Raw genomic sequence first — 21,490 nt, forward strand, 5'->3', positions numbered from 1 at the left:
TTGGGGATATGAATGGGGTTTAGTAGGGAGAAGGGGTGAGAAGGGAGAAGGGGTGAGACGGGATGATTAAGGGATGGGCATGGGAAGGGAAATGGAAATGCAAAAGGAAATGGAAATACAAAAGGAAATAGAAATGGAAATGGACATGGAAATGGAAATGGGCCTTGATATGTGAAGGGAGAGTTAGTCTAGGTAGGGTTGGGGAGGTGGAGGAGAGAGGTCAAGGAGAATTTCAAGTTGGTTGAGTAGCTGAGAATGTCGACGAGGACGACGTAAGTAAAATGAAGATCAGGATGCTTACAACTCGAGGGGGGCGCTGAGGGGGTCAACGTTGGTCCCAGTCCACAACATCAAATAATAACATCATTCATAATACATCGTACATCACCGCAAACGGACACATCAAATGGTTCATCTTGGCCTTCATTATCATTCATTGCCATGTGGTGGACCAAAAATACGCTGCACGTAGAGGCTCTTTCGCAGTGACATTAGAATGCAACTTATTCCCATAGCTCCCAGTTGTCCTTTCATTTTGGTATGTCCTAAAATGAAAGAAAGCAAAGACGATACAAAGCAGTTCCGAGAATACGCCTTTACCATGGAATCCTTCGAAATTGCCCTGATGCAGCAGCAGCGGCGGCAGCAGCCGCACGACGCTTGGTGCGGCGTCGTCCTTCACGGACAACTACCGACAACCTGCGCGCAGCCAGCCTCCCGTCCACAACGTCCCCTAGCCAACCAGTCCCGGCTCCGACGTCTCCGCTTAAGCGCGGGACATGACACCCCAGGCACGGATGATGTTGTCGGTGTAACCGGCGAAGAGGGTCTGGCCATCGGCGGACCAGGCGAGGGAGACACACTCGGGCTCGCGGGACTTCTTGCCGATGTTCTGGAACTCGGGCTTGAGCTCGTCGACCTTGCTCTTCTTCTCGAGGTCGAAGATGATGATGCTGCTGGAGGTGGCAGCGCAGAGCCAGTAGCGGTTGGGGGAGAAGACAAGGGCGTGGATCTCGTCGTTGGCGTTGAGAGAGTAGAGGTGCTTGCTCTCGTTGAGGTCCCAGAGCATGGTGGTACCGTCCTTGCCACCGGAGGCGCAGAGAGAGCCATCGGGGGAGATGGTGACGGCGTTGATGTAGCCGGTGTGACCGATGTGGTCAGTCTGGAGCTTGCAGGACGAGAGCTCCCAAACCTGATTGAGTTGAAACTGTTAGTCGCAAATCTTCTTGAAATCTCATGCAGTTTGTGACAAGAAGTTCAAGATTTCCGAGAAAATCAGTGCGTGTGAAGTTGGTCTCATGGCCCGAGGGCTCTGAAGTAGCAAATACTATTTTGAGAAAAATATGCATGCATCATGGTGTCGGGATTCTTTGGGGGGAGTAAAGCAGGTTTATACAACATACCTTGACGAGCTTGTCCCAGCCGGAGGAGACAATGACGGGGTTCTGGGGGTTGGGGCTGAAGCGGACGCAGGAAACCCACTCGGTGTGGCCCTTCTCGGTGATGGTGAACTTGCAGTCACCGAGGGTGTTCCACAGCTTGATGGAGCGATCGCGGGAACCGGAGACGATCTGGCGGTTGTCGGCGGAGAAAGAGACGGAGAGAACGTCGTTGGTGTGGCCGACGAAACGGCGGGTGGTGGTGCCGGTGGAAAGCTCCCAGAGACGGAGGGTCTTGTCCCACGAGGCAGAGAGGGCGTAGGCACCGTCGGAAGAGATCACCTGCCGCGCCAATCAGTCAAACTGCCCGCGATTCCAAAATATCCACACAATCCTCCAATGTCGAGTATTTAACGTACACAGTCGGAGACGATGTGAGAGTGGCCATGGAGACGGCGCTTGGGGTAGCCGTACGAGGTCTCATCGCGGGTGAGGTTCCAGATGATGAGGGACTTGTCTCTGCTACCAGAAAGGAGCATGTTGGGGCTAATTGCGAGAGCATTTGTAAGTTCATGATCTTCGCGCGAGTATCTTGCGGTTCATTCGGTGGTTTCGTACTTCTCCAAAGAGGTGGCCAAGCTGGTGACCCAGCCATTCTGTCCAAGATAATGTGGTCAGTTTTCTGCATTTCGCTCTGTTTGCTTTTCCACCACATCTCTCTCGGATCGCTGTGCTTGCTGTCTGCTCTCTGCTGCCATGTCCCCATCATCGTCGCCGTCCAACTTGTTTCTCGTCGTTCGCAGTACCCTTTTCAGTTTGCGCCCATCGCGCTTCTTCTTAGCCCACCCACCAGCGCAAACGTCGACAATAACAACAACATGGCAGCAACAGCAGAAGCAGCAGCAACATCAGCGAAACGGGGGCGAACGGAAACTGGCAAGAAATAGAAAACTTACGTGGCCCTCCAGGGTGCCCTTGAGGATGAGTTGCTCAGCCATCTTGCAGTTCCTTTCTGGTTGATCAGGGGAGGATCAATGGGAGAATGGGGGAGCTTTTTCACGGTGCCTCTGCGCGGGTCAGAAATCGTCAAAGGCACAATGCGGAGACAGGCGACGAGATCGAGGAATTCCGGAAATTTTTGTGCGGCGGAAAATAGGGTCGGCCGACACAGCCAACTGCGGTCGCTGGGCGGTGGGGTCGGCTGCCGTCTTGGCGCTGTCGCCTCGAAATGGCGGGCTCACACTGTCCTTCCCTCGCTCCATTTTGGGGGCACCGACTGCAGCCCAGGCCTGCCCGGAACTGTGGTGTCGTCACTTCAAGTGCACTGTGCCATTGCCGGCCCGGCAAAGGCTGGCAGCGTTCAAGTATTGAAGTACGTACCTGCTTGAGAACCTTCACTTGTACCCGTCCCCGGTCGATGACAAACAGATTCACCAAGGTTCAGATATGGCTTCACTCGAAATTTGTGAATGGTGTAGAGTAATGCGCAGATCTCTGTATCGAAGTTCTGTTGGTGGAAGAACAGTACATCAAGTTCTACACAGTACACAATGATGTATTATGGGAACCACTCAACATCCGCTGTATAGACCACTGTCCGTCTATCTTTATATCTGTATGGGTATCTTGTATAAACTCGAGAATGACGACAAATGCTAATGCTCCGAATAATGCGCTAACCCCATAACTCCCCATGCCTATTTGATCAAGCAATAATAGCTGTATGCCATCTTCATAGCCATAGAACCATGAGCATGACACAGGTTGTGACCGCTTACTTCGCCTTTCTTTCCACATGCCATTCTTTCCAGCCTCCATGTGCATTCTTCTCGCAAAACCAGGGCCATTATCAAAGCCGACCTTGATCTCTGCGACTTCCTTCATCCTTGATCTGCCGAGAGAGATCACACGCCTTACTTGCCCGCCAACTCCCCTGCCAGCTTCCTCACCCCCGGCCTAGCCACCTCCTTCCGATAATACCCCTTCTCCGCATTCACAATCATGCTGTGGTCCGCAATTTCCACCCGGCCCTGCTGACTATGCATAGACGCGGGCGCCACCTCCCTGCCTTTCGCCTTGGTGTCGTCCTCCACCAGCTCGCGCATCGCCGCCTCCCACAGCGCGTACCGCTCCCTGCGAGATGGGTCCCGCTGCGCCGTGGCTGACACGTCCTTTTGCTTCGCGATCTTGCTGGCGCGCATGAGACGGCGCAGCGCCTGCTCTCCGGCCTTGGCTTCCTTAGCGGCGGCTTCGCGGATCTTCTTAGGATCGCCGCGGGGGATCTCGTCGGGTGCCAGTGGTCGTTGGGGAATCTTGGTGGGTAATTGAGATTGCTGGGCTGCTACTGCTGCTGTTGCTGCTGCTGCCTGGGACTCGACCATCGTTTGGGTCTGGGTCATGGTGACGGTGGCTTGTGTGTCGGTCATGATGCTGTGCTGTGCGGTGGTGGCGGCTTCAACGCTTTCGGGCGTGTACTTGTAGGTGTGCACGCTGGGGAAGGAAGGGAATGAGCTGGGGATGTAGTTCTTGGCTGCCTTGTCTGCGGCGCCGTCGAGTTCGGGATCGAGGACGGGAAGGTCGGTGGGGATGGCGGCGTCTAGAGGGAGATCCTCCCATACTGGCTGTCGCTGCTTCTTCGGTATCGGGGGTTTTCTGTGCGAGTAGAGAGCTGTGGGTGTGAGGTTGAAACGCTTCAACGTGTTTTCGAAGTCCTTGGGTATCGGGTAGGAGCGGCGCGCGGCGTTTGCAAAGACCTTGACTTCTTCGGTTAACGAATGGAGGTCTGGCCAAGGTGAGGTTAGCATAAGGGCAAGGTGACGCGGGGCAGCCTCAGCGCAGGCGGCATACACGTCTCCGTCATTACGGTAAAGCTCTCTATTGCTTCGGGCGTGGCACCGTCGAAGCCAACCGTCTCCAGCGCCAGCGCGATGCTCCGCCTCAGACCATTCTTGGCCAGCCCGTCGGGAGTGGGTGCTGTCGTTGCCTTTGATGAATTTCCGATCGCGTCAACTGCGAGAATTGTTCGTATTGATGTGTTGGTCTTTGGTCGTTTGGGTTGTGACGGTTGCGCTCCCTCTGCATCCACAGGTCTCTTGCGCGAGTCGGTCGCCATGGCTGATGGCTTGTTGTTCGCGGGAGCGATATGATACGTTTTGTCAATGGTATTGATATCGGTCGCTATCCCGTGTTGACAAAAGATGGTGACGCGGCCGTGTGGAGGGTGATGAAGTGGAAAGTTGATTTGGCGGTTGAAGATGGTTGGAAAGTCGCGAACTGAGAGCTTCTTGACGAATCGATGAGACCTGGCGCGGGTGCACCTTCAACTTGCATGAGAGCTGAATTGGGAAATGCATTCAACGGTCGGGGATCACCCACGCACAGGCCAAGCTGATGTCAAACCAGCCTTGCAGCTTGAGCCAGGCGCTAGTGCGATTTGGGTCTTGCCTGCCGGGAGCATCAGTTTACCACTGAGACAAGGAGAAGTTGGAGAACAGACGGTTCCTTCGTTGGTATGGACAGAGACAAAAAGACGAGATCATCAAGAGCATCACTGCACTAAGCAACAATGGAACTTTTGACTTCGTCTATAGGTATTGTTCAATAACGCTTCCGTTCTGATCTACGCCGTCCACTGTGGACCTCTCCTTATCGTTATCGCATCTTTTTCTGGGGCACGATGGATCCGCCAAGATGGAAAACGCGTTCCACCAAGCGGACACCACCATGCATCACACTCACATTAACAATTTGACTTTGTGAATGCCTTCACTTCACTCATTTGTATTTTAAACATTCACCACCACAACCATCGCACTACCTACTTACCCAAGTCAATCCTTTCGTTTCCACCCAGGTCACTACCACCACCACCACCACCACCAGATTAATGCACGACCTCGAAACCCTCAACACCGGCGGCTACGCCTCCACCACTCACCTAAAACTCACCTGCCCGCTCCCCTCGGGCCTGCCCCCCGCCATCCTCACCCTCGGCGCCACTCTCACGCACCTCGACCTTTCCGGAACCGGCCTCTCCTCCCTCCCCTCCGAATTCAGCACCTCCCTACCCAACCTGCGCATCCTCTTTCTCTCTTCCAACAACTTTTCCACTTTTCCCTCCGTCTTGGCACAATGCCCTTCCCTGGAGATGATCGCCTTTCGCTCCAACAGAATGACTTCCATCCCGGAAGGTTCCTTGCCGACCAAAACACTCAGGTGGTTAATCTTGACAGATAACCAGATCTCCACCCTACCCGAGGACTTGGGCAAGTGCGAGAGATTGGAAAAGTGCATGTTGGCTGGAAACCAGCTATCGAGCTTGCCAGAGTCTATGGCCACGGGATGCAAGAACCTGGCGCTACTAAGGTTGAGCGCGAATCGGTTCGAGACGCTTCCAGAGTGGTTGTTTGACTTGCCCAAGCTGGCGTTCTTGTCGTTTGCAGGGAACCCTTGTGTCGAGAAGCAAACGGCCGCAGCGACGGCCAAGGCGGGGACGAGGTTTGATCTGGAGAAGATCCAGTGGAAGAACTTGGAAGTGCAGGAGACGCTGGGCGAGGGGGCGTCGGGGGTGATTTCAAAGGGATTGTGGAAGCAGAGCGCCGAGTATGCCGAGGAGGTGGCGATCAAGGTGTTCAAGGGCGGCGTGACGAGCGATGGGACGCCCAGGGATGAGATGGCTGCAGTATTGGCGGCGGGGTTTCATGAGGGGTTGATTACGGTTTTGGGGAAGGTGGTTGGGCATCCTGATGAGGTTGTTGAGGGTGCTGTTGCTGCTGAAGAGAAAAAAGAGAAAAGGTTCCAGGGAGGGATCGTGATGCAGTTGATTCCAGAGTACTACGCGGCTCTGGGGCTGCCGCCTTCTTTCGATACGTGCAGCCGCGACTGCTTCCCCGAGGATGCCTCGCTGAGCGCGGCCGAGGCGTTGGGCATGTTGACGGGCATTGCTGGAGCGGCTGCTCATCTCCACCAGAGGGGAATTGCTCATGGAGATTTATATGCGCACAACATTCTGGCGAGCAAGGCGGACAGACATGCCTTGCTGGGAGACTTTGGTGCTGCTACAATCTATGGCACGGACGAGGAGGTCTACGCTGGCATGGAGAAGTTAGACGTTTTGGCTTTTGCGCATCTGTTGGAGGATGTGCTTGGTTTGATCAGGAGGGAGACGGAGAAGAAGTCGACGAAGACCCCAGAGGCGGAGACTGCCATTGTTGTCGCTGCCGATGCGGCTCCTCCTCCCTTTAGAGACAGCAGCGAACTCACGGAAGAGGAAGAGGAGGCCATTGTTCAAGGGTTGGAGAGACTGCAGAAGCAGTGCGCTGACCCTCAAGTCAACTCGCGCCCGTCGTTTGAGGACATTGCGGTGGAGTTGGAGGACTTGGTTGGCTTCCGAGGTATGATGCGTATTCCGATTCCCAACCTCAGCTAAGCGCGGTGTTTGTGGGTTTTGCAAACATGTATCTTCCTTATCTCTTGATCTTGTCCGCTGGTTACGCTTCGGTGAGTTTTGTTTTTGCTATTGTCACGATTTACACCGCTTCAGTCCTGCCAGTGACAGCGTCACATCTACCCTTGCTATGAGCTCACCGGTCCGAATAGCCTCTTCTATGTGTAACAACAAGCGAGCAAGCAATGGAAACCCACATCAAGCAAGGGAATTATGGCCATGTGGGTGAATGTTGATTTCCTTGCATGAAGCCATTGGACAATATTGTTCTTGTCATTGTCACGTCAGCATGATCGACGTTCACTGACTGCTCAAGTGTGCGTGAATGTGACGCGGAAACAGGGAGTCAACCATGAGAGTACATATGGTAATATTGGCTCCATGCTTGCCAAGTGGTTGCATTGGTCGTGGCTATCACGATGGATGTGTGACGGAACAAGCAACCGAATGGTGGATGATAAAAGCCAAAGGTCGACCGGGAGGAATCGATGAGAGTACGTTCATGAGTGTCCGCCAGGCTTCTCATAGAGCCATTAGGCGCTTGATGTCATTAAGGTGTAAAGGCTCAGGGGGGAAGAGTTGGCATGAATGTATATCGATGTCCTAGTCAAGAGAACAAGAGTGATTGGTCCTCGGCCAGACACATGCCCTTCTCGAAGATTTGCCGGCACCCTTGCTGAAGCGATTGGAGAATATAGCCGCGCTTCTGAGAGTCGTTTCATATCTGAATAATTAGTGAGAGGAGTAACCACAAGCTCCCTAGGTGATCACTGGCAGATAGCCTTTTGACCTCAACTATGTAGCCGTATCCGACAACCTCTTTTTCCTGCCCATGTGTAAGCCGCCAACCGAGGGTCGGATATATATGTAGGCACCGATATCGTCGAGCTATCTTGTGCATGTGGTGGCAACGAACGGAAGTTGCCGATGGAGTTAGGTTGTCCGGTTGATGGATTGCTCCGTTGGTTTGCTTGTGCTTGCGGAACTGACGACAAAACGTCAGAGGAAAGCTCACTAGGAGGGAAGAGGCAGAGCAATGGAACAAAGAAAAAAAAAAGGAAAAAAATAAAGATCAAGATGGCAGAATGGAAGGAGTGGATTGGTCGACGGAGGTTGCTCCTTTACCTTGTTCCATGCCCCCACCAAACCGTCCAATCCGCCTTGACGGCAGCCCTGCAGAGAGCTTTGAGACTGCAACCAAAAGCCTCCATCCTGGTCCGGGAAGCGCTCCCCGACCCCTGCAAGGCATCGAGGTGCCAGGGCCCCGCATCGCCGTCCTCTCTATCTCTCTCTTCCGTCTTCGAAGTGGAAAGAAGTCACACTCTTCACTCCTCCCATCTCCTGTACTACGCCAGCTTCATCACGCGTTGCGCATTCTTGGCGCGAGGGACTTGAGAAAAAAAAAGAGTCGAGTTCATCCATCTTCAGTTCTGCCGGTAACTTTTGTCTCGTTCACACCCACCAACCAATATCTCCAGGCGCAACCAGTGTTGGGCAACCCACGGCATTTCCATTGATGAACCACGGTCCCTATCAGACGTGAAGTTGCCAATTGTGTATATTCCAAGGTCTCCTTGATCTCCATGGATGGTCCAGAGACTAGTATCAACCTAAACTTGTCAACGTCTATTTTCTACACTAGTGGCCTTGCTATCCTCCACAGCTCTACCTCTACTCTACCGGTCCTCCCCCGGCCGGCCATGTGGTCGGTCGTATGTCGGTGGTGACGGCCCGGATATGGATAACCGGCCATCAACGATAGTCTCCTATCTCTACCCTCTTCAATAACTCAATCACCTAGTCATCTATGCTCTTCCGACACTCCTAGCTTCTTCTATTTATTTAGGTAATCAACACTCGACATTCTTTACTCGGCCGAGTCCAACCATCAACATTCAGCACCACTTATGTGGTGTAACAACAACAACCGCCATCTTCCATTCAGTCAGTTGTCAGCCAACATTCTACCTTTGCAGATTTACCAACAGCAACAAGCGGGCTCGACCGGAATGCTGGTCGGCACTCATTATATCTTTGTCAGCCCATAGGGATTGCTAGATCCCGAGACATGATGGTAATGACTATTCCTCCTCTCGCTGGCATCATACCATTCCGTGCCGCCCCCCCGTCACGGCATCCACGCTGACCCCATGAGCCCGGTGTTGTGCTGACATGTCCCGAAGATTTAGTCAATTATCAACTACCCATCATCCAATATCCTCTTTACATCAATCATCGTCCAACATATATTACTAGCTTTCACTTACTGCCGCCATGTTTCCCATCAACGTGGCAGCGATGCCTGCCCTTCCAACCAGAAAAGCACTGATAGTGGTCGACCTCCAAAACGACTTTGTGTCTCCTGACGGTGCCTTGCCCGTGACCAAACCAGATGGCTTTGTCGATCGCATTCTGGGACTGGTCAAGGTCTTCCGTGATTCCGGTGCCGGCGATGTCGTATGGGTTCGAAGCGAGTTCGAACAACATCGCGCCCTAGATACCGAGGGAGACACCATTATAGCATCCGATATACCAATGCGCCCTTCACCCACAAGAAGGCGTGCCAACTCCAAAGATCACGACGAAAAACTCATGGGAGCTGATGAGGAGGCGTTCTTGACCGTTGTTGGCAGCCTTGACAGACCGGCATGCGTCCGGAAGGGCACACCAGGCGCCAATTTTCCGCCCAACATTGAGGCTTCCATCATGCGTGGTCGCGACATTATAACCACCAAATCGCACTACAGCGCATTCCCTCCAGGCCAATCGCAACTGGTGCAACAGCTGAGAATGCGATTTGTGACGGATATGTACGTGTGTGGTTCCCTTACCAATGTGGGCGTCTTTGCGACCGCCCTGGAAGCTGGAAAACATGCCTACGACATCACTATCGTGGAGGATTGCTGCGGCTATCGGTCATATGCGCGACACGTCAATGCCATCCAACAACTAGAGAAACTCACGGGTTGCGATCTCCTGGACTCACCAGCCCTCATCGACAAGTTACAGCTCACTCAGCCCGGAAATTCGGCGAAACACGGCCATAGGACAAAGCCGTCGAGCGGAAGCAGGGATGTCAAGAAGCCTGGAAAGGCAGAAGAGAGCAAACAGGACCGAGACCGAGTCTCCTCCGCCCCTCCTAAGGCTTCAACAAGTCACTCGACGGGACTTTCACCAACAATGGCCAGGGTGTCAATAAACCTCAGTGATATTTCTCCGATCGAACCACTTGCTCCATCACGGAGAACCACAAATTCAGGCAGCTCTACCACGCCACAACCACGCCAAGCCACCAGTAACGCTAATCTACCTCTTACACAGCCCATGGTAACCCATGGAGATCTATCAATTCCTTTGGCCGACAGTCTTGCGCCCTTGGAAGCTGCTTCCGAGGATGACGTGGACAACATTGAGTCAGAGGTCTTGTCTATCAAGCGTCGGAACGTGGAACGAATTAGTCAATCGCTATCTGGCTCTCCGGGCGTACTCGGCGCGAAACTAGTTGATGGTGCTGATCCCTCCACATCATCACAGACTACAAGAGTAGCCGTTAAGCCACGACTTCGACGCGACAAAACCTCAACGAGCTCATCATCAAGTTCGCCGTCCCACTTCCAGGAAAATAACAAAGACCGGAACTCGGCCGAAGCGCTGGAACAAATCAAGGATACCCCTTCAACACCAGCAACATCAAATCAGCCAGATCCAAGCACCCCGCAGTCGTCTACCGATTCTCCAGAAACCCATACAAAGACGTCATCAACAACCACTATGGAACATCATCAGAAATCGACCGTCTCTGAACCACTCTGTGAGGGAGATACTACTGTTATCACCAATGCCCTCTCGCCTGATCTCGCCGCTCATGCCTTTGAGCGCCTTTTGGAAGAAGTCAGCTGGGCCGGCATGTCTCACTTGGGTGGTGAAGTTCCACGACGCATAGCCGTTCAGGGTGCCGTCGACGACGAAGGAAACATGCCAGTTTACCGCCATCCAGCAGACGAGTTACCACCACTTCTTCCCTTCTCTCCTACCGTCCTTAAAATCAGGAACGAGATCGAGAAGCACCTCGGCCATCCACTCAACCACGTCCTTATCCAGCACTACCGTAACAGCAGCGACTACATAAGCGAGCACAGCGACAAAACCCTGGACATTGCCCGCGGTAGTCACATTGCCAATGTCAGTCTCGGCGCTGAACGAACCATGGTCCTCCGCACCAAGCGACCACCCAAGGACAAGGACAAGAAGGATACGCCGGCAGCAGCAGCAGCAGCAGTAGGGATTTCTGAGAGTCCATCAGCAGCAGAAAAAGCCAAACGCCAAATCCAACGCGCCCCTCTCCCACACAACTCCCTGCTCCGTATGGGCCTCCAAACCAACATGCGCTGGCTACATGCCATCCGTCCCGACAAGCGCTCCGACCGTGACAAGTCTTCTTCCGAGCTGGTCTACTCCGGCGCACGCATCAGCCTGACCTTTCGACAGATCGGCACCTTCCTCAACGCTTCCCAAACCAAAATCTGGGGCCAGGGCGCCGTCGGGAAAACCAAAGAGGAAGCCCAACCGGTGGTAAACGGCCAAACTGACGAGGCGGTTAGGATGCTGCAAGCTTTTGGGCACGAGAACCATGTCTCCGAGTTTGATTGGGAGAAGAACTATGGAGCGGGGTTTAATGTTTTGCATATGGGCAGCCCGAAGAGGTTTTTTGCGGGTAGTGTCCAGGGGAGGGCGTGCACGGTGGAGAATACGAGGGTGGCGCTGGCGTTGGCGGATTTGGGGATTGGAGTGGCTAGGGGGGCTATTGACGCTTCTGGTGGTTTGGGTGAGGACGAGGAGGAGCAGTCTGAAAGAAGAGGAAGAAAGGTCAAGGTCGGAGTCAAGTTTGTGGATAACGATCCGGCGCGGACGGAGGTGGTTGGGGATGTCAGTATCCTGAGGTATTTGGATGCAGTGTACGGAGCGGGCAGGAGGTACGATCAGATGACACCCGCCCAAGTGGCAAAGAGGTTTGCGAGGCTGGAGGAGGCGGACGAGTTGTGGACGGCTTGGAGTTGGCTGCTTAAGAGGTCGGATAGGACAAAAACGGAAGAGAGTGGTGATGACAAGGTCAGCAGCACTTCTAGGGCGGAGAAGGTGAAGCAAGCAATGAGGGAGAAGAAGGCCTTGTTGAAGCAGTGGGAGGAATATGCACAAGAGGCTCATACTGCCGCGGCCAAAGCAGTTACTATGCCAACAGCATCTGAAGCAGAGACAAAAACCCAGCCAAAAGAACCAGCAGCGAAGGATCAGGACAAGCGTCACTTGACCCCTTTCTACATTTGCGGCGGCGAGGCTCCATCCCCAGCGGACTACGCCCTCTGGCCCGTTCTGCATGAGCTCGTCACCTACGTAGACGGTGACGAAGAAGTACTCTGTATCGGGGAGGGTTGCCTAGCCAAGTACTACATGGCTTTCAAGCAAAGGAGTGCTGTTGCCAAGGTGGTGCTTAGCGGTGGCAATACTCCTGCCTCTGCTAATGGTGGGGAACAAAAAAGGGATTTTGCTGCTGATGCTGAGGAGAAGGAGAAGGATACCGCCCCTAGTGCTGCTGCTCCTGCTGCTCCTGCTGCTCCTGCTGCTCCTGCTGCTCCTGCTGCTCCTGCTGCCCCTGGTGCTGCTGTTGCTGCAGAGGCAAGAAAGACAGTTGATACCGTGGTGGATGCCAATGCTGGCCTCAAGCAAACAGCAGCTTCGGCTGGCGAAGAGGTGGAAGTCAACAAGACAAGTGGAAGTCTCTCTGTTGTCGAGAAGGTCGAAGAAAATACAAGTGTGTGATAAGGAGAAGCACGAGGAGGAAGAAGAGACGGTTAGCGATGGAGAGGGTTAGTAAGTAGTAGACAAGGCGGTGTTACAACTAGAGTACTTGTTCTCCTACTGTTGTTGAGGAAGAAAGAATGGAAATGATACCAGAAATGCAGGACAAGGACAAGGACAAGGATAAGGACGGGAGGCAAAGGGGTTTTACTTGAACAAAAAGGAATGGAAAAAAGGTAACAGTAAGGATTGGAGGAGAAGTGAAGTGTCTAAGGTAGCTGAAAAGGAGAGAGGAGGTAAAGCATGTAAGTATACATGAAGGATGGGGATAGCAGGGAGTTGAGATCTCTAGTATATACGATATACCATCTTGACAATTGTATATATTCAAGAAGGTTATATGCCCCATCCAGTTTCCCTAGCTGTCACCGGTGTCTGCCCCCCTGTTAAGTATATCCCCGTCCCGGCCCGTTATAGTTACCAAGATACTTACCTACCTACACTAGGTAGGTAGGTAGGTAGTCTCGTGCCCCTCGTGTGTAGGTATTGTACAAGAGGGTGTGTGTGTGGTAGTGGCGGTAGTAGTAGTTGTAGTGATAAGCGGAAACCGAATAAACGCGTGGTTGAAATATTTTCTTTTTTTTTTTCTTCACAATAAGTATACCTAGGTACCTACCTACCTACTTACAGGTAATTAACGGATATAGGTACAGGGTGAGTAGAGAGAATGTAGTATAGTGGGAAAGATAAAAAAAAAAAAAAAAAAAAAAAAAAAAAAAAAGGTTGAGCTGGTTAGACTTGGTATTGCGCTCCAAAATTGGTCTTGCGTGAACATAGATAGGTCTTGTAGAATTGAAGTACGTTAATGTCGATTTTCATGATTATTTCGTTATTTACTGTTATGTTTCTATCTGTCTTGTAGTTTGTTTTCTGTGTAAGAAGACTGAATTCGCCGTTCACTTTATCTTGAGTAGGTAGGTATCTTTCTTTTTCTGCTTTCGTTAGCTCTGCTCGTTTCTCTCTCCACGTGTGTTCACCCTTTTTTTTTTTCCTCTCTTTTTCTTTCTTTTTTCTATCCCCTACCTCTACTTGACCAATTCGCAGTTTATCTGATGAAATGAAACACATGGGAATAATACACTGGCAATATTTTCGACTTGTTCCAAGGAAACATGTCATATCCATTCGGAAAGGGTTGAGTTGTGTGAGTGTGTGAAATCATGAAACTTTACCACCTATTTTGATATATAAAACAAAAACTGACTGACGCCGTACCCGTAATGTTAAAGTGAAAGGCCGCGCGCAGCTAACAACAGAAAAACACAAAAGGTATGCAGATACATGAACTCATCTCTGTCCATCCCACTCCATCCCATGGAGTCCCATATAGCCAGCCAGTTAGTAGATCGAAAAAACAAAAAAAAAAAAAAAAAAAAAAAAGAAATTGAAAACAGAAATTACAAAACGGGCAAGGGAAGTGACTGTTAAACTCACTCCTCCGCTTTTTTCCCTCCCTAGTAGCCTTCGCTCTTTTTATGCTCGTCTCTCGCCTTCGCCTTCCTTGGTCGAAGCTGGCGTAGATGTAGACATAGACGTAGACGGGGTAGACGTAGACGCAGTAGAAGAACCAGGACCGTCAACACCCGTGGTTCCCATCAACTCAATCAACGTCGGCCCTCTAGCCCTTACCGCATTCCCATTCCCATTACTTCCTTCATTCAACCTCGCCACCATCATCGTCACCACCTCCCCCGGTCCGTCAACCCCCTAAGACGACTGATCCCAAGGGCAAGGGTACGTGCCCACCCAACTCTCCACCTCGCTCCTGAGCTGGACAATCTCCGGGTCCGTCTCGCCATTGCCCAAGTAATCCATAAACGTCTTGACGCGGTTCGCCGCCTTCTCATTGCCCTTCTTCACGGCATCCTCCTTGGCCGCCTTGTTGATGCGCACGGCAATAGTCACGGCGCGATCGATGATGTCAGCCACGCGCGCAAAGTCCTCTTCCGTGAACCCGCGCGTGGTCATGGCGGGCGTGCCGATGCGCAGACCGCCGGGCGTCAGCGCCGACTTGTCGCCGGGGACGGTATTCTTGTTGGCAGCGACGCCGACGAGTTCCAGCACGCGCTCGACGCGGCTGCCGTCGATGCCCTGCGGCTTGAGGTCGATCAGGACGAGATGGTTGTCGGTGCCGCCGCTGACAATGGTGTAGCCCAGCCCGTTCTTGTCCTTGGGCTCGCCGAGGCGGGCGGCGAGCGCCTTGGCGTTGGCGAGAACCTGGCTCTGGTAGGCGCGGAACTCGGGCGTCTGGGCCTGCTTGAGAACGACGGCGAGGGCGGCGATGGTGTGGTTGTGGGGCCCGCCCTGGTGGCCGGGGAAGACGGAGGCGTTGATGGGGGTCTCGAGGTTGTACAGCTCCTCGTCGCCCTTCTTGTTGGTGCGGCGGACGCCGCGGCGGAAGAAGATCATGGCGCCGCGGGGGCCGCGGAGGGACTTGTGGCTGGTGGTGGTGACGATGTCGGCGTGGGTGAAGGGGCCGGGCAGGACCTTGGCGGCCACGAGACCGGAGATGTGGGCCATGTCAGCCATGAGGTAGGCGTTGACCTTGTCGCAGATCTCGCGGAGGCGGGCGTAGTCGATCAGGCGGCTGTAAGCGGAGGCGCCGGCGACGATGATCTTGGGGCGGTAGGTGATGGCCAGCTCCTCGAGCTTGTTGTAGTCGATGTAGCCCGTCTTCTCATCGAGACGGTAGGGAAGGGTCTCGAAGTACTTGGAGATGAAGGAGATCTTTTTGGTGGGAGTCTGGTAGCCGTGCGAAAGATGGCCGCCGTGGGGGAGATCGAGGCCCATCAAGCGGTCGTGGGTGTCCATGAGGGCCGAGTAGACGTAAAGGTTCGCAGGAGCACCGGAGAGCGCTGGAGAGGCCAATGTTAGCCCGGCGTATTCTTTGAGAAGAGAAGCTGTAGAGCGAGAAGCTCACCTTGCACGTTGACACCCCATTCCTTGGGATCCAAGCCAAAGGTCTCGAGGGCTCGGTCCTGGCATAACCTTTCGGAAGCATCAATGAACTCGTTGCCGCCGTAATAACGCGCTCCCGGGTAGCCTTCAGAGTACTTGTCTTTATCCAAATGTCAGCCCTTGTTTCCCCATGTTCTCTGTCTCCATCCTAACGTACTCTGCATGGGGCTTCCTAGGGCATCGAGGACGGCCTGGGATGTAAAGTTCTCGGAAGGAATTAGGTTGATGAACTGCTTTTGTCTTTGCTTCTCCTACATGGCCAAAACAAGATGATGTTAGTCGGTCATGCGACAGACCATTGCTTCACCGGGGAAATTACCTTTTCGATGATATCGTACATGACGGGATCGGCCGTCTGCAAGTGGGAGGCGAGCATCTGCGTAACCTGGTTAGCGACAGCATCACAACCACTAACACCACCAATTCCGTTGGGAAGAGAAGGCGGCGCACCTTTTGCTGATTGTCATTGGCAATCGAAGACGAGGAAAACCTCGTCCAGCTCTTGGGTACCAGCCCTGCGCTCCTCTGTCCCTGCAATTGTATCCGGGATGCGGCGGCGCGACATGTCGTCGAAGCCAGAGTCGCGGCGGACGTGGTAGAAGCCGCGCGGCGGGCGCAGGCGCGCACAGCAGCTGTGCTCTGGAAGCTCGACATGACCTTTTGTCTTTGCTGTTGTTGTTGACTGAATAGTAGATAAGAAAAGGAAAAGGTCAGTCAATGTTACCAAATGTAGTGTGGATGGCTAGATACGGATATAATATGGGACGAGGCAACGGGATCGGAAACGACAAGAAAAATGACGGGATGGGAATTGAAAGTTACGCTTCACTGCACGGCCAATCCCATTCAATCCACAGTGACAGACACTTTCTTTCTGCTCTTTTAGACCCGAGCGCGAGGATAAAACGGATTCGCTTGGATGTTGGATCTTCTTTTTTCTTTTTCGAAATGACTCCCATGGGAAGAAAGAGTTATGTAATTAGTCCTCGGTGTTAGTCAACTTACCCGGGTAATGGTGGTGGTGATGGTCGATGATGCTATGCTGCCCTTGTCAATTTACTTATCGCTACCACCTATCTTTGTCGTTGTCGATAGTACTACAGTCATGATATATCTCACCACCACACTCTATTCATGAAAACCTTCTTGATTCCGTATCACACGTCTCCTCTCATTGTCTCCGTCTCTCTCTTTCTCTTTCTTTAAAAGTATACAACTCGACGGAGGTTGGAAACATGGAGTCACCCGAACCTAACCGACCGGCTATCTTTACCCCACCAAAAACATGACGAAGGCTCCCAACTTTTAAGCCCGGCTTGTTCCCCGAGCTCTTGCCAAATCCACCCCAATAGCCCAGCACTTTTCCCAATGATACCACTCTAACAAACTCCCTCATCTTCCGCACCCAAACCCGCTACCACACCATCCTCCCCACTCCCCATCCTCCGATCTAGTCCGACCTTCCCTCATTCACAGCAGTGACGGGACCAGCAAACCCTTGCCCCAACTTTTGCTCCCCCCCTGTCCCCACAAATCCATTCGTCCCCCTCCGCACTGCTCTCCGTTCCGTTCCCTTGCTGCCCGTCCCGTCCATCGCTTCAAAAACCCCTCCTCCCCTCCTCCTCAATCTTGATCTTCTTCTTTTCTCTTTTTTTTTTTTTTCTTCTTCAATCAACTAAACTGGGTATGATGAGCCCGCCAAGAACACCAGCGCTTTTGCTCCTCCAGGATCTTTTTCGAAAGAAAGGATCTTCTTAGGGGGACGACTCATTTCGCTGATATGCCCTGGCGCAAAACTCACCACTCTGAAAGGGGACAATTTGAGGAAATCTCTGACCCAACTTTTCTTTCTTTCTCTCTTTCTGTTGTTGAAGAACGACGGAAAAGAAAAAAAAAAAAAAAAAAGAAGGAAAGAAAGGGGTTTGGTTGATGCACGATTTTCGCTGTAGGCGGTCGTTTCATAGCAAGGCCTGGTGTCTTGTCTTCTTCTTCTTCTTTTTGAATATATACTCTAGGTAGTTGGTGTTGAAGGGGATTGTGTGGAAACATTGGTGTTGATGAAGATGAGAAGGCGGCGAGGTGGATAACTGGCTGGTCTGGTCTGGACTGGTTCAAGGACCTGATTTGATGATTGTTGATGGCTCTTGATATCTGTCAATTGCTATCGTGGACTTGCTGTTGAAGCTTGTCTACGTGCGCGCTTGACTGTGTGCTCGGATCACGATATGCTGAGCGCGATTTTGTGGTGGTTTAGCTAAGCTACCCATGCTTGGCCATGCTCCTCATGCTCCCCATGCTTTTCGCTTCGTAGATCACAACCGAGGGTGAGACAGTTCTCGTGACATTGCAAGTTCAAATGACCATGTCATCCATCCATCCATCATGGAAGTGATGTGTCCTGCGAAGGGGGGTTCCTTGGCGTCGGACTTCTACCCAGACACCACAAAATTACATCACCGGCGGCATGCAAGCTCTTTAACATCACGGGTCAAGGTTCCATGGAGAAGGCGTGAACTGGGAAATGGTATCATACAAATGGAGTCAAGCACGCACTGCGGTACATGAAAGCAATCTGAAAAGAACAGCAGCTTGTGCTCAACAACGACGTAATCGCATTGTCTCCTTGCATCCCGTTCCCTTTCGGCCTCTTGTCCCCGATACGCCAGTGTGTTTCCCATGAGCGTGCGGCGATCAAGAGCCTGATGAATATCTCTGCTCGGAAACGCAGCTACATCTTGGTCATTCCTTGTCGCCATGTCAGACGACATGCAAAACGCCCACAACACCATCCATTGCTGTCGCCCGTGTGGTATCACCAACAATACCTCCCACAGAAGTGAAAGCACCATCAACTAGGGAAAACCGGACGACCAGAAGCGGATTTCCACGCGTAGATTTTGGAGATGTAGAGAGAATTGCGACCAGAAAAAGAAGCCCAACCGATTACTCCGAATGCAAGGCCGCCAATATGTCCGTCTTCTTCCATTCACGTCATCATCCCAGTAATCTACTTGGACTCCTCCTCCTCGCCGGCGAGAGCGTTGCGCTTGGCAGCCTGGCGCTCGAGCTTGCGCTCGCGAGCGGCCTTGGTGCGGGCACGCTTGGCGTCCATCTCCTCCTTGATGGCCTTCTCGCGAGCCTTCTCGGCCTTGGCACGGTGAATCTGCAGTAACAAACGTCAATATCCGTCCTCCAAATGCCTTCCTCCGCTCGGGTTGTGGTGGGTGTACGTACGTGCTCAACGAGGGCACGCTTGTGCTTGAAGGTGTTACCCTTGGCGAGGTGGTAAAGCTCGTGGTAGAGGTGCTTGTCGATCTTGCCGGAAGCACGGTACTTGACGAGCAGACGACGGAGGACCCGTTGGCGGCGCATCCACAGAACCTGCCTGTAATCGTGGAAATCCCTCCGTCAGCAAAAGATATTCCTCAAGAAAAGTTTGTTGGTCCAAGACATTTGCCACCCTCCATTATCTCCATCTCTCAATCATGTCCTCCACCAGGCCCAAGCGTAGCCTCCCATAAATCGTCCCATGCGATGATAATGATAATGATCCTCCTCTTGCCAAATGTCTTGGTCGTAATGATGGTTTTTTTTTTGGTGTGTTCGGTTTGTACGTACTCGGGCATACGGGCATCGGCGGTACCCTTGCGCTTACCGAAACCGCGGTGACGGCCAATGCGGCGGGCAAGGTTGAGCTCACGCGCGCGGGAGCGCGAGTGCATGGTGACGGGCTTCTTGATGATGAGGCCATCGGCAACGAGCTTGCGGATCGTCTGGCGAGAGTTGGCGTTGCTGATCTCGGAGACCTCATTGGGGTCGAGCCAGATCTTGCGCTGGCCGACGCCCAAGACGGAGGACGCGAGCCGCTTCTGGGTCCTCAGGTTAACCCTGAAAGGCGCGGAAAAAAGTCAGCCAACTGCATCTTGGGAAACTGTCCGAATTGCGGTCATGGTGTCGCTTTTGTCGGTTTTGATGGCGCAGCGTGGTGGTGGTGGTGATTGATGGATGGATGGATGGATGGTGATGAGCATCATGGACTGCACTGCCGGGGACAACCAGTTTTGGCGATTCTGACGCAAACGACAAAGGAACCCTCGTTTGTGTTCATTTGTTGGAAAGGCTTCATTCCTCCCTCAGAATCGCCAAAATGCTCGTCCCGGCAGCCAATTTTTCTCATTTCGCGAACGAACGGGACGGCATGACGATGCTACTCACATCTTGACGGATTTCTGCGTGGATGGTCGGGTCTGGTTGACGATGGATTGAAATTTCCACGGGCTGAGGGGGAAGGTCGGAATCTTAGAATTTCTCACACCACCAGTTTGTGGGTTTCGCCGGGTGGGGACCCAGCGATGCCTGCCATTGGCGAGGGTTAGTGAGGGCTGTCACGGGGAGGGTCACGTGCACTGAACGGACTCTAGCAGCAGCAGCGGAAACTGCAGTGACTGTAATTGCCATTCACTCATCAAACACCAAACATCATTCCACGCCTCCCGGTGCCTTCACTTTGTCCGTGTATTGCCTCGTACTTTCCGCTTCCATTCAAAACCTGACAGCAGTGTCGGCGTGACGGTAATTTTGCCGGTCCACACCATGTGGCGAGATTCAATAGCGTTGTGCAGACCGTTAGCAAGTGTCGCAGCACTTCTCAGCACTTGTTGTTAGCGGATTGCATGCGACTCCTGTCACTTATACGGCCTCACGGGACCAACTGGAAGCGATTGGACCAGCAGCACATTTGTCTCATGATGATTCATTATGATTGTGTTTGATATAGCAGTCCACCGGCCTTACCGAAAAAGAGAAAAAAGAGCTCGCCCAGCAGCAGTACATCCGATGTCAGTGGCGCGACTGGCCATCAGAGTTGCTGGTTTTCATGTTGGCTTTAACGGAAGACAACATTCTTCAAGAACGCACCCGCTAGATGAGCTGGCTTTGCCCCTTGAACCAAGACCGAAAGAAGACAGGAAAAACAATGCAGGCCATACTGACGAACTATATAGAGCCTATGTATGGTCCACCGGTGATATTTCGTAAGAGGATCATAACTACGACCATATGTATTAAAGCGGTAGGATGGATAGATAACTTCCATTACCCAAGTGTTGCCAGTACGATGTACGTCGCTCTGTCAACTGAAGGACATCTCGTAAACACCATCAACGCCTTTCCCGTACCATAAACGACGAAGCGTGTGGGAATCAAGCGAAAAGACCACACACAACACCATCATATTTAGGTAAGCACATTGGGCGCGTTGATCTACCACCACTTACGAGTTACTAGTTAGTTAGTTGCCCGCCAGTCACCTTCACAGATACTTGTACTACGCTATGCTATGGTGTGGTGTACCGTAGAAACTTAGCAATAGGAACCCGTCAAACTGACAAAAAGCTGATGCCTGGAAAAAATATGGAGATCAGGCAGGGTGCTGGCAAATCTGTAACAACGCTTGGGTCTGAGCCTATTTATGCTCTGAAACGCAGGCAGGCAAAGATAGCGTTGGGGCGGTATTGTAGAGCCTTCACTAACTGAGCGGACATATGTCCAGGAGTAGAGGTATACTGCTCCTTGTGCTTACTGTCGGGTGCTCAAAGAGGGATAACTTTTTGCCAGTCTGGCGAGTCTCTACGGTACTCTAATTGTTCCCTTATATCAACGTTCGACGAACGGACGAACGAACGCTGCGAACGCTGCGAAGATGCGCAAGACTACCTAGTCCAGGATACCTAAGATAAGTAGGCAGGACTACTTACGGGGGAAAAAAAGCAGTTTGGAAATAAAGAGACTCAAGAAACTCAAGAGCTTCAAGAAACTCAGAGACACGAGTAAGTAATGATCTACTGCATAC

General features: G+C 52.4%; 7 protein-coding genes across 7 annotated transcripts; 3 read left to right on the forward strand and 4 right to left on the reverse strand.

The window, feature by feature from the left end:
- Positions 1–320: 320 nt before the first annotated feature.
- On the reverse strand, positions 321–2,486 carry B0T23DRAFT_365738 (WD40 repeat-like protein). The gene is made up of 5 exons (XM_062836374.1): positions 2,336–2,486; positions 1,998–2,035; positions 1,799–1,925; positions 1,404–1,721; positions 321–1,192 (listed from the first exon to the last, which is right to left on the reverse strand). Exons 1-5 carry the CDS (start codon positions 2,375–2,377, stop codon positions 767–769), a joined length of 951 nt encoding a protein of 316 aa, XP_062689401.1. The 5' UTR covers positions 2,378–2,486; the 3' UTR covers positions 321–766.
- A 392-nt stretch (positions 2,487–2,878) lies between these two features.
- On the reverse strand, positions 2,879–4,710 carry B0T23DRAFT_423284 (Bromodomain associated-domain-containing protein). Its single transcript, XM_062839825.1, has 2 exons — positions 4,227–4,710; positions 2,879–4,161 (listed from the first exon to the last, which is right to left on the reverse strand). The coding sequence occupies exons 1-2, from the start codon at positions 4,489–4,491 to the stop codon at positions 3,293–3,295; spliced, it is 1,134 nt and encodes a 377-aa protein (XP_062689402.1). The 5' UTR covers positions 4,492–4,710; the 3' UTR covers positions 2,879–3,292.
- Positions 4,711–5,111: 401 nt separating this feature from the next.
- On the forward strand, positions 5,112–7,042 carry B0T23DRAFT_234782 (outer arm dynein light chain 1). Its single transcript, XM_062833952.1, has 2 exons — positions 5,112–6,878; positions 6,978–7,042. Exon 1 carries the CDS (start codon positions 5,266–5,268, stop codon positions 6,805–6,807), a length of 1,542 nt encoding a protein of 513 aa, XP_062689403.1. The 5' UTR covers positions 5,112–5,265; the 3' UTR covers positions 6,808–6,878; positions 6,978–7,042.
- Positions 6,856–7,889, forward strand: B0T23DRAFT_388515 (uncharacterized protein). The gene is made up of 2 exons (XM_062837760.1): positions 6,856–6,878; positions 7,142–7,889. Exon 2 carries the CDS (start codon positions 7,178–7,180, stop codon positions 7,430–7,432), a length of 255 nt encoding a protein of 84 aa, XP_062689404.1. The 5' UTR covers positions 6,856–6,878; positions 7,142–7,177; the 3' UTR covers positions 7,433–7,889.
- A 1,210-nt stretch (positions 7,890–9,099) lies between these two features.
- Positions 9,100–12,642, forward strand: B0T23DRAFT_324483 (uncharacterized protein; the record flags this gene model as incomplete). The annotated part of the gene is made up of 1 exon (XM_062835430.1): positions 9,100–12,642. One exon carries the CDS (start codon positions 9,100–9,102, stop codon positions 12,640–12,642), a length of 3,543 nt encoding a protein of 1,180 aa, XP_062689405.1.
- Positions 12,643–14,054: 1,412 nt separating this feature from the next.
- On the reverse strand, positions 14,055–16,551 carry B0T23DRAFT_234846 (serine hydroxymethyltransferase-domain-containing protein). The gene is made up of 5 exons (XM_062833954.1): positions 16,090–16,551; positions 15,959–16,015; positions 15,797–15,890; positions 15,602–15,739; positions 14,055–15,536 (listed from the first exon to the last, which is right to left on the reverse strand). The coding sequence occupies exons 1-5, from the start codon at positions 16,291–16,293 to the stop codon at positions 14,389–14,391; spliced, it is 1,641 nt and encodes a 546-aa protein (XP_062689406.1). The 5' UTR covers positions 16,294–16,551; the 3' UTR covers positions 14,055–14,388.
- Positions 16,552–18,646: 2,095 nt separating this feature from the next.
- B0T23DRAFT_432224 (60S ribosomal protein L19) lies at positions 18,647–19,589 on the reverse strand (the record flags this gene model as incomplete). The annotated part of the gene is made up of 4 exons (XM_062840364.1): positions 18,647–18,802; positions 18,874–19,024; positions 19,258–19,508; positions 19,572–19,589. The coding sequence occupies 4 exons, from the start codon at positions 19,587–19,589 to the stop codon at positions 18,647–18,649; spliced, it is 576 nt and encodes a 191-aa protein (XP_062689407.1).
- Between the last annotated feature and the right edge of the window lie 1,901 nt (positions 19,590–21,490).

Source organism: Neurospora hispaniola (assembly GCF_033458365.1).
Source record: "Neurospora hispaniola strain FGSC 10403 chromosome Unknown B0T23scaffold_8, whole genome shotgun sequence".
Lineage (NCBI taxonomy): Eukaryota > Fungi > Ascomycota > Sordariomycetes > Sordariales > Sordariaceae > Neurospora > Neurospora hispaniola.

Excerpts from the sequence above, each read along its gene's own strand:
- B0T23DRAFT_365738 (XM_062836374.1), bottom strand. The coding sequence starts at position 2,377 with ATGGCTGAGCAACTCATCCTCAAGGGCACCCTGGAGGGCCAC. Across the intron at positions 2,036-2,335 it reads AGGGCACCCTGGAGGGCCAC|AATGGCTGGGTCACCAGCTT; the intron begins GTAAGTTTTCTA and ends TATCTTGGACAG. Across the intron at positions 1,926-1,997 it reads TTGGCCACCTCTTTGGAGAA|CCCCAACATGCTCCTTTCTG; the intron begins GTACGAAACCAC and ends TCTCGCAATTAG.
- B0T23DRAFT_423284 (XM_062839825.1), bottom strand. The coding sequence starts at position 4,491 with ATGGCGACCGACTCGCGCAAGAGACCTGTGGATGCAGAGGGAGCGCAA. Across the intron at positions 4,162-4,226 it reads TACCGTAATGACGGAGACGT|ACCTCCATTCGTTAACCGAA; the intron begins GTATGCCGCCTG and ends CACCTTGGCCAG.
- B0T23DRAFT_234782 (XM_062833952.1), top strand. The coding sequence starts at position 5,266 with ATGCACGACCTCGAAACCCTCAACACCGGCGGCTACGCCTCCACCACT.
- B0T23DRAFT_388515 (XM_062837760.1), top strand. The coding sequence starts at position 7,178 with ATGAGAGTACATATGGTAATATTGGCTCCATGCTTGCCAAGTGGTTGC.
- B0T23DRAFT_234846 (XM_062833954.1), bottom strand. The coding sequence starts at position 16,293 with ATGTCGAGCTTCCAGAGCACAGCTGCTGTGCGCGCCTGCGCCCGCCGC. Across the intron at positions 15,891-15,958 it reads TGTACGATATCATCGAAAAG|GAGAAGCAAAGACAAAAGCA; the intron begins GTAATTTCCCCG and ends TTGGCCATGTAG. Across the intron at positions 15,740-15,796 it reads CCTAGGAAGCCCCATGCAGA|ACAAGTACTCTGAAGGCTAC; the intron begins GTACGTTAGGAT and ends ATTTGGATAAAG.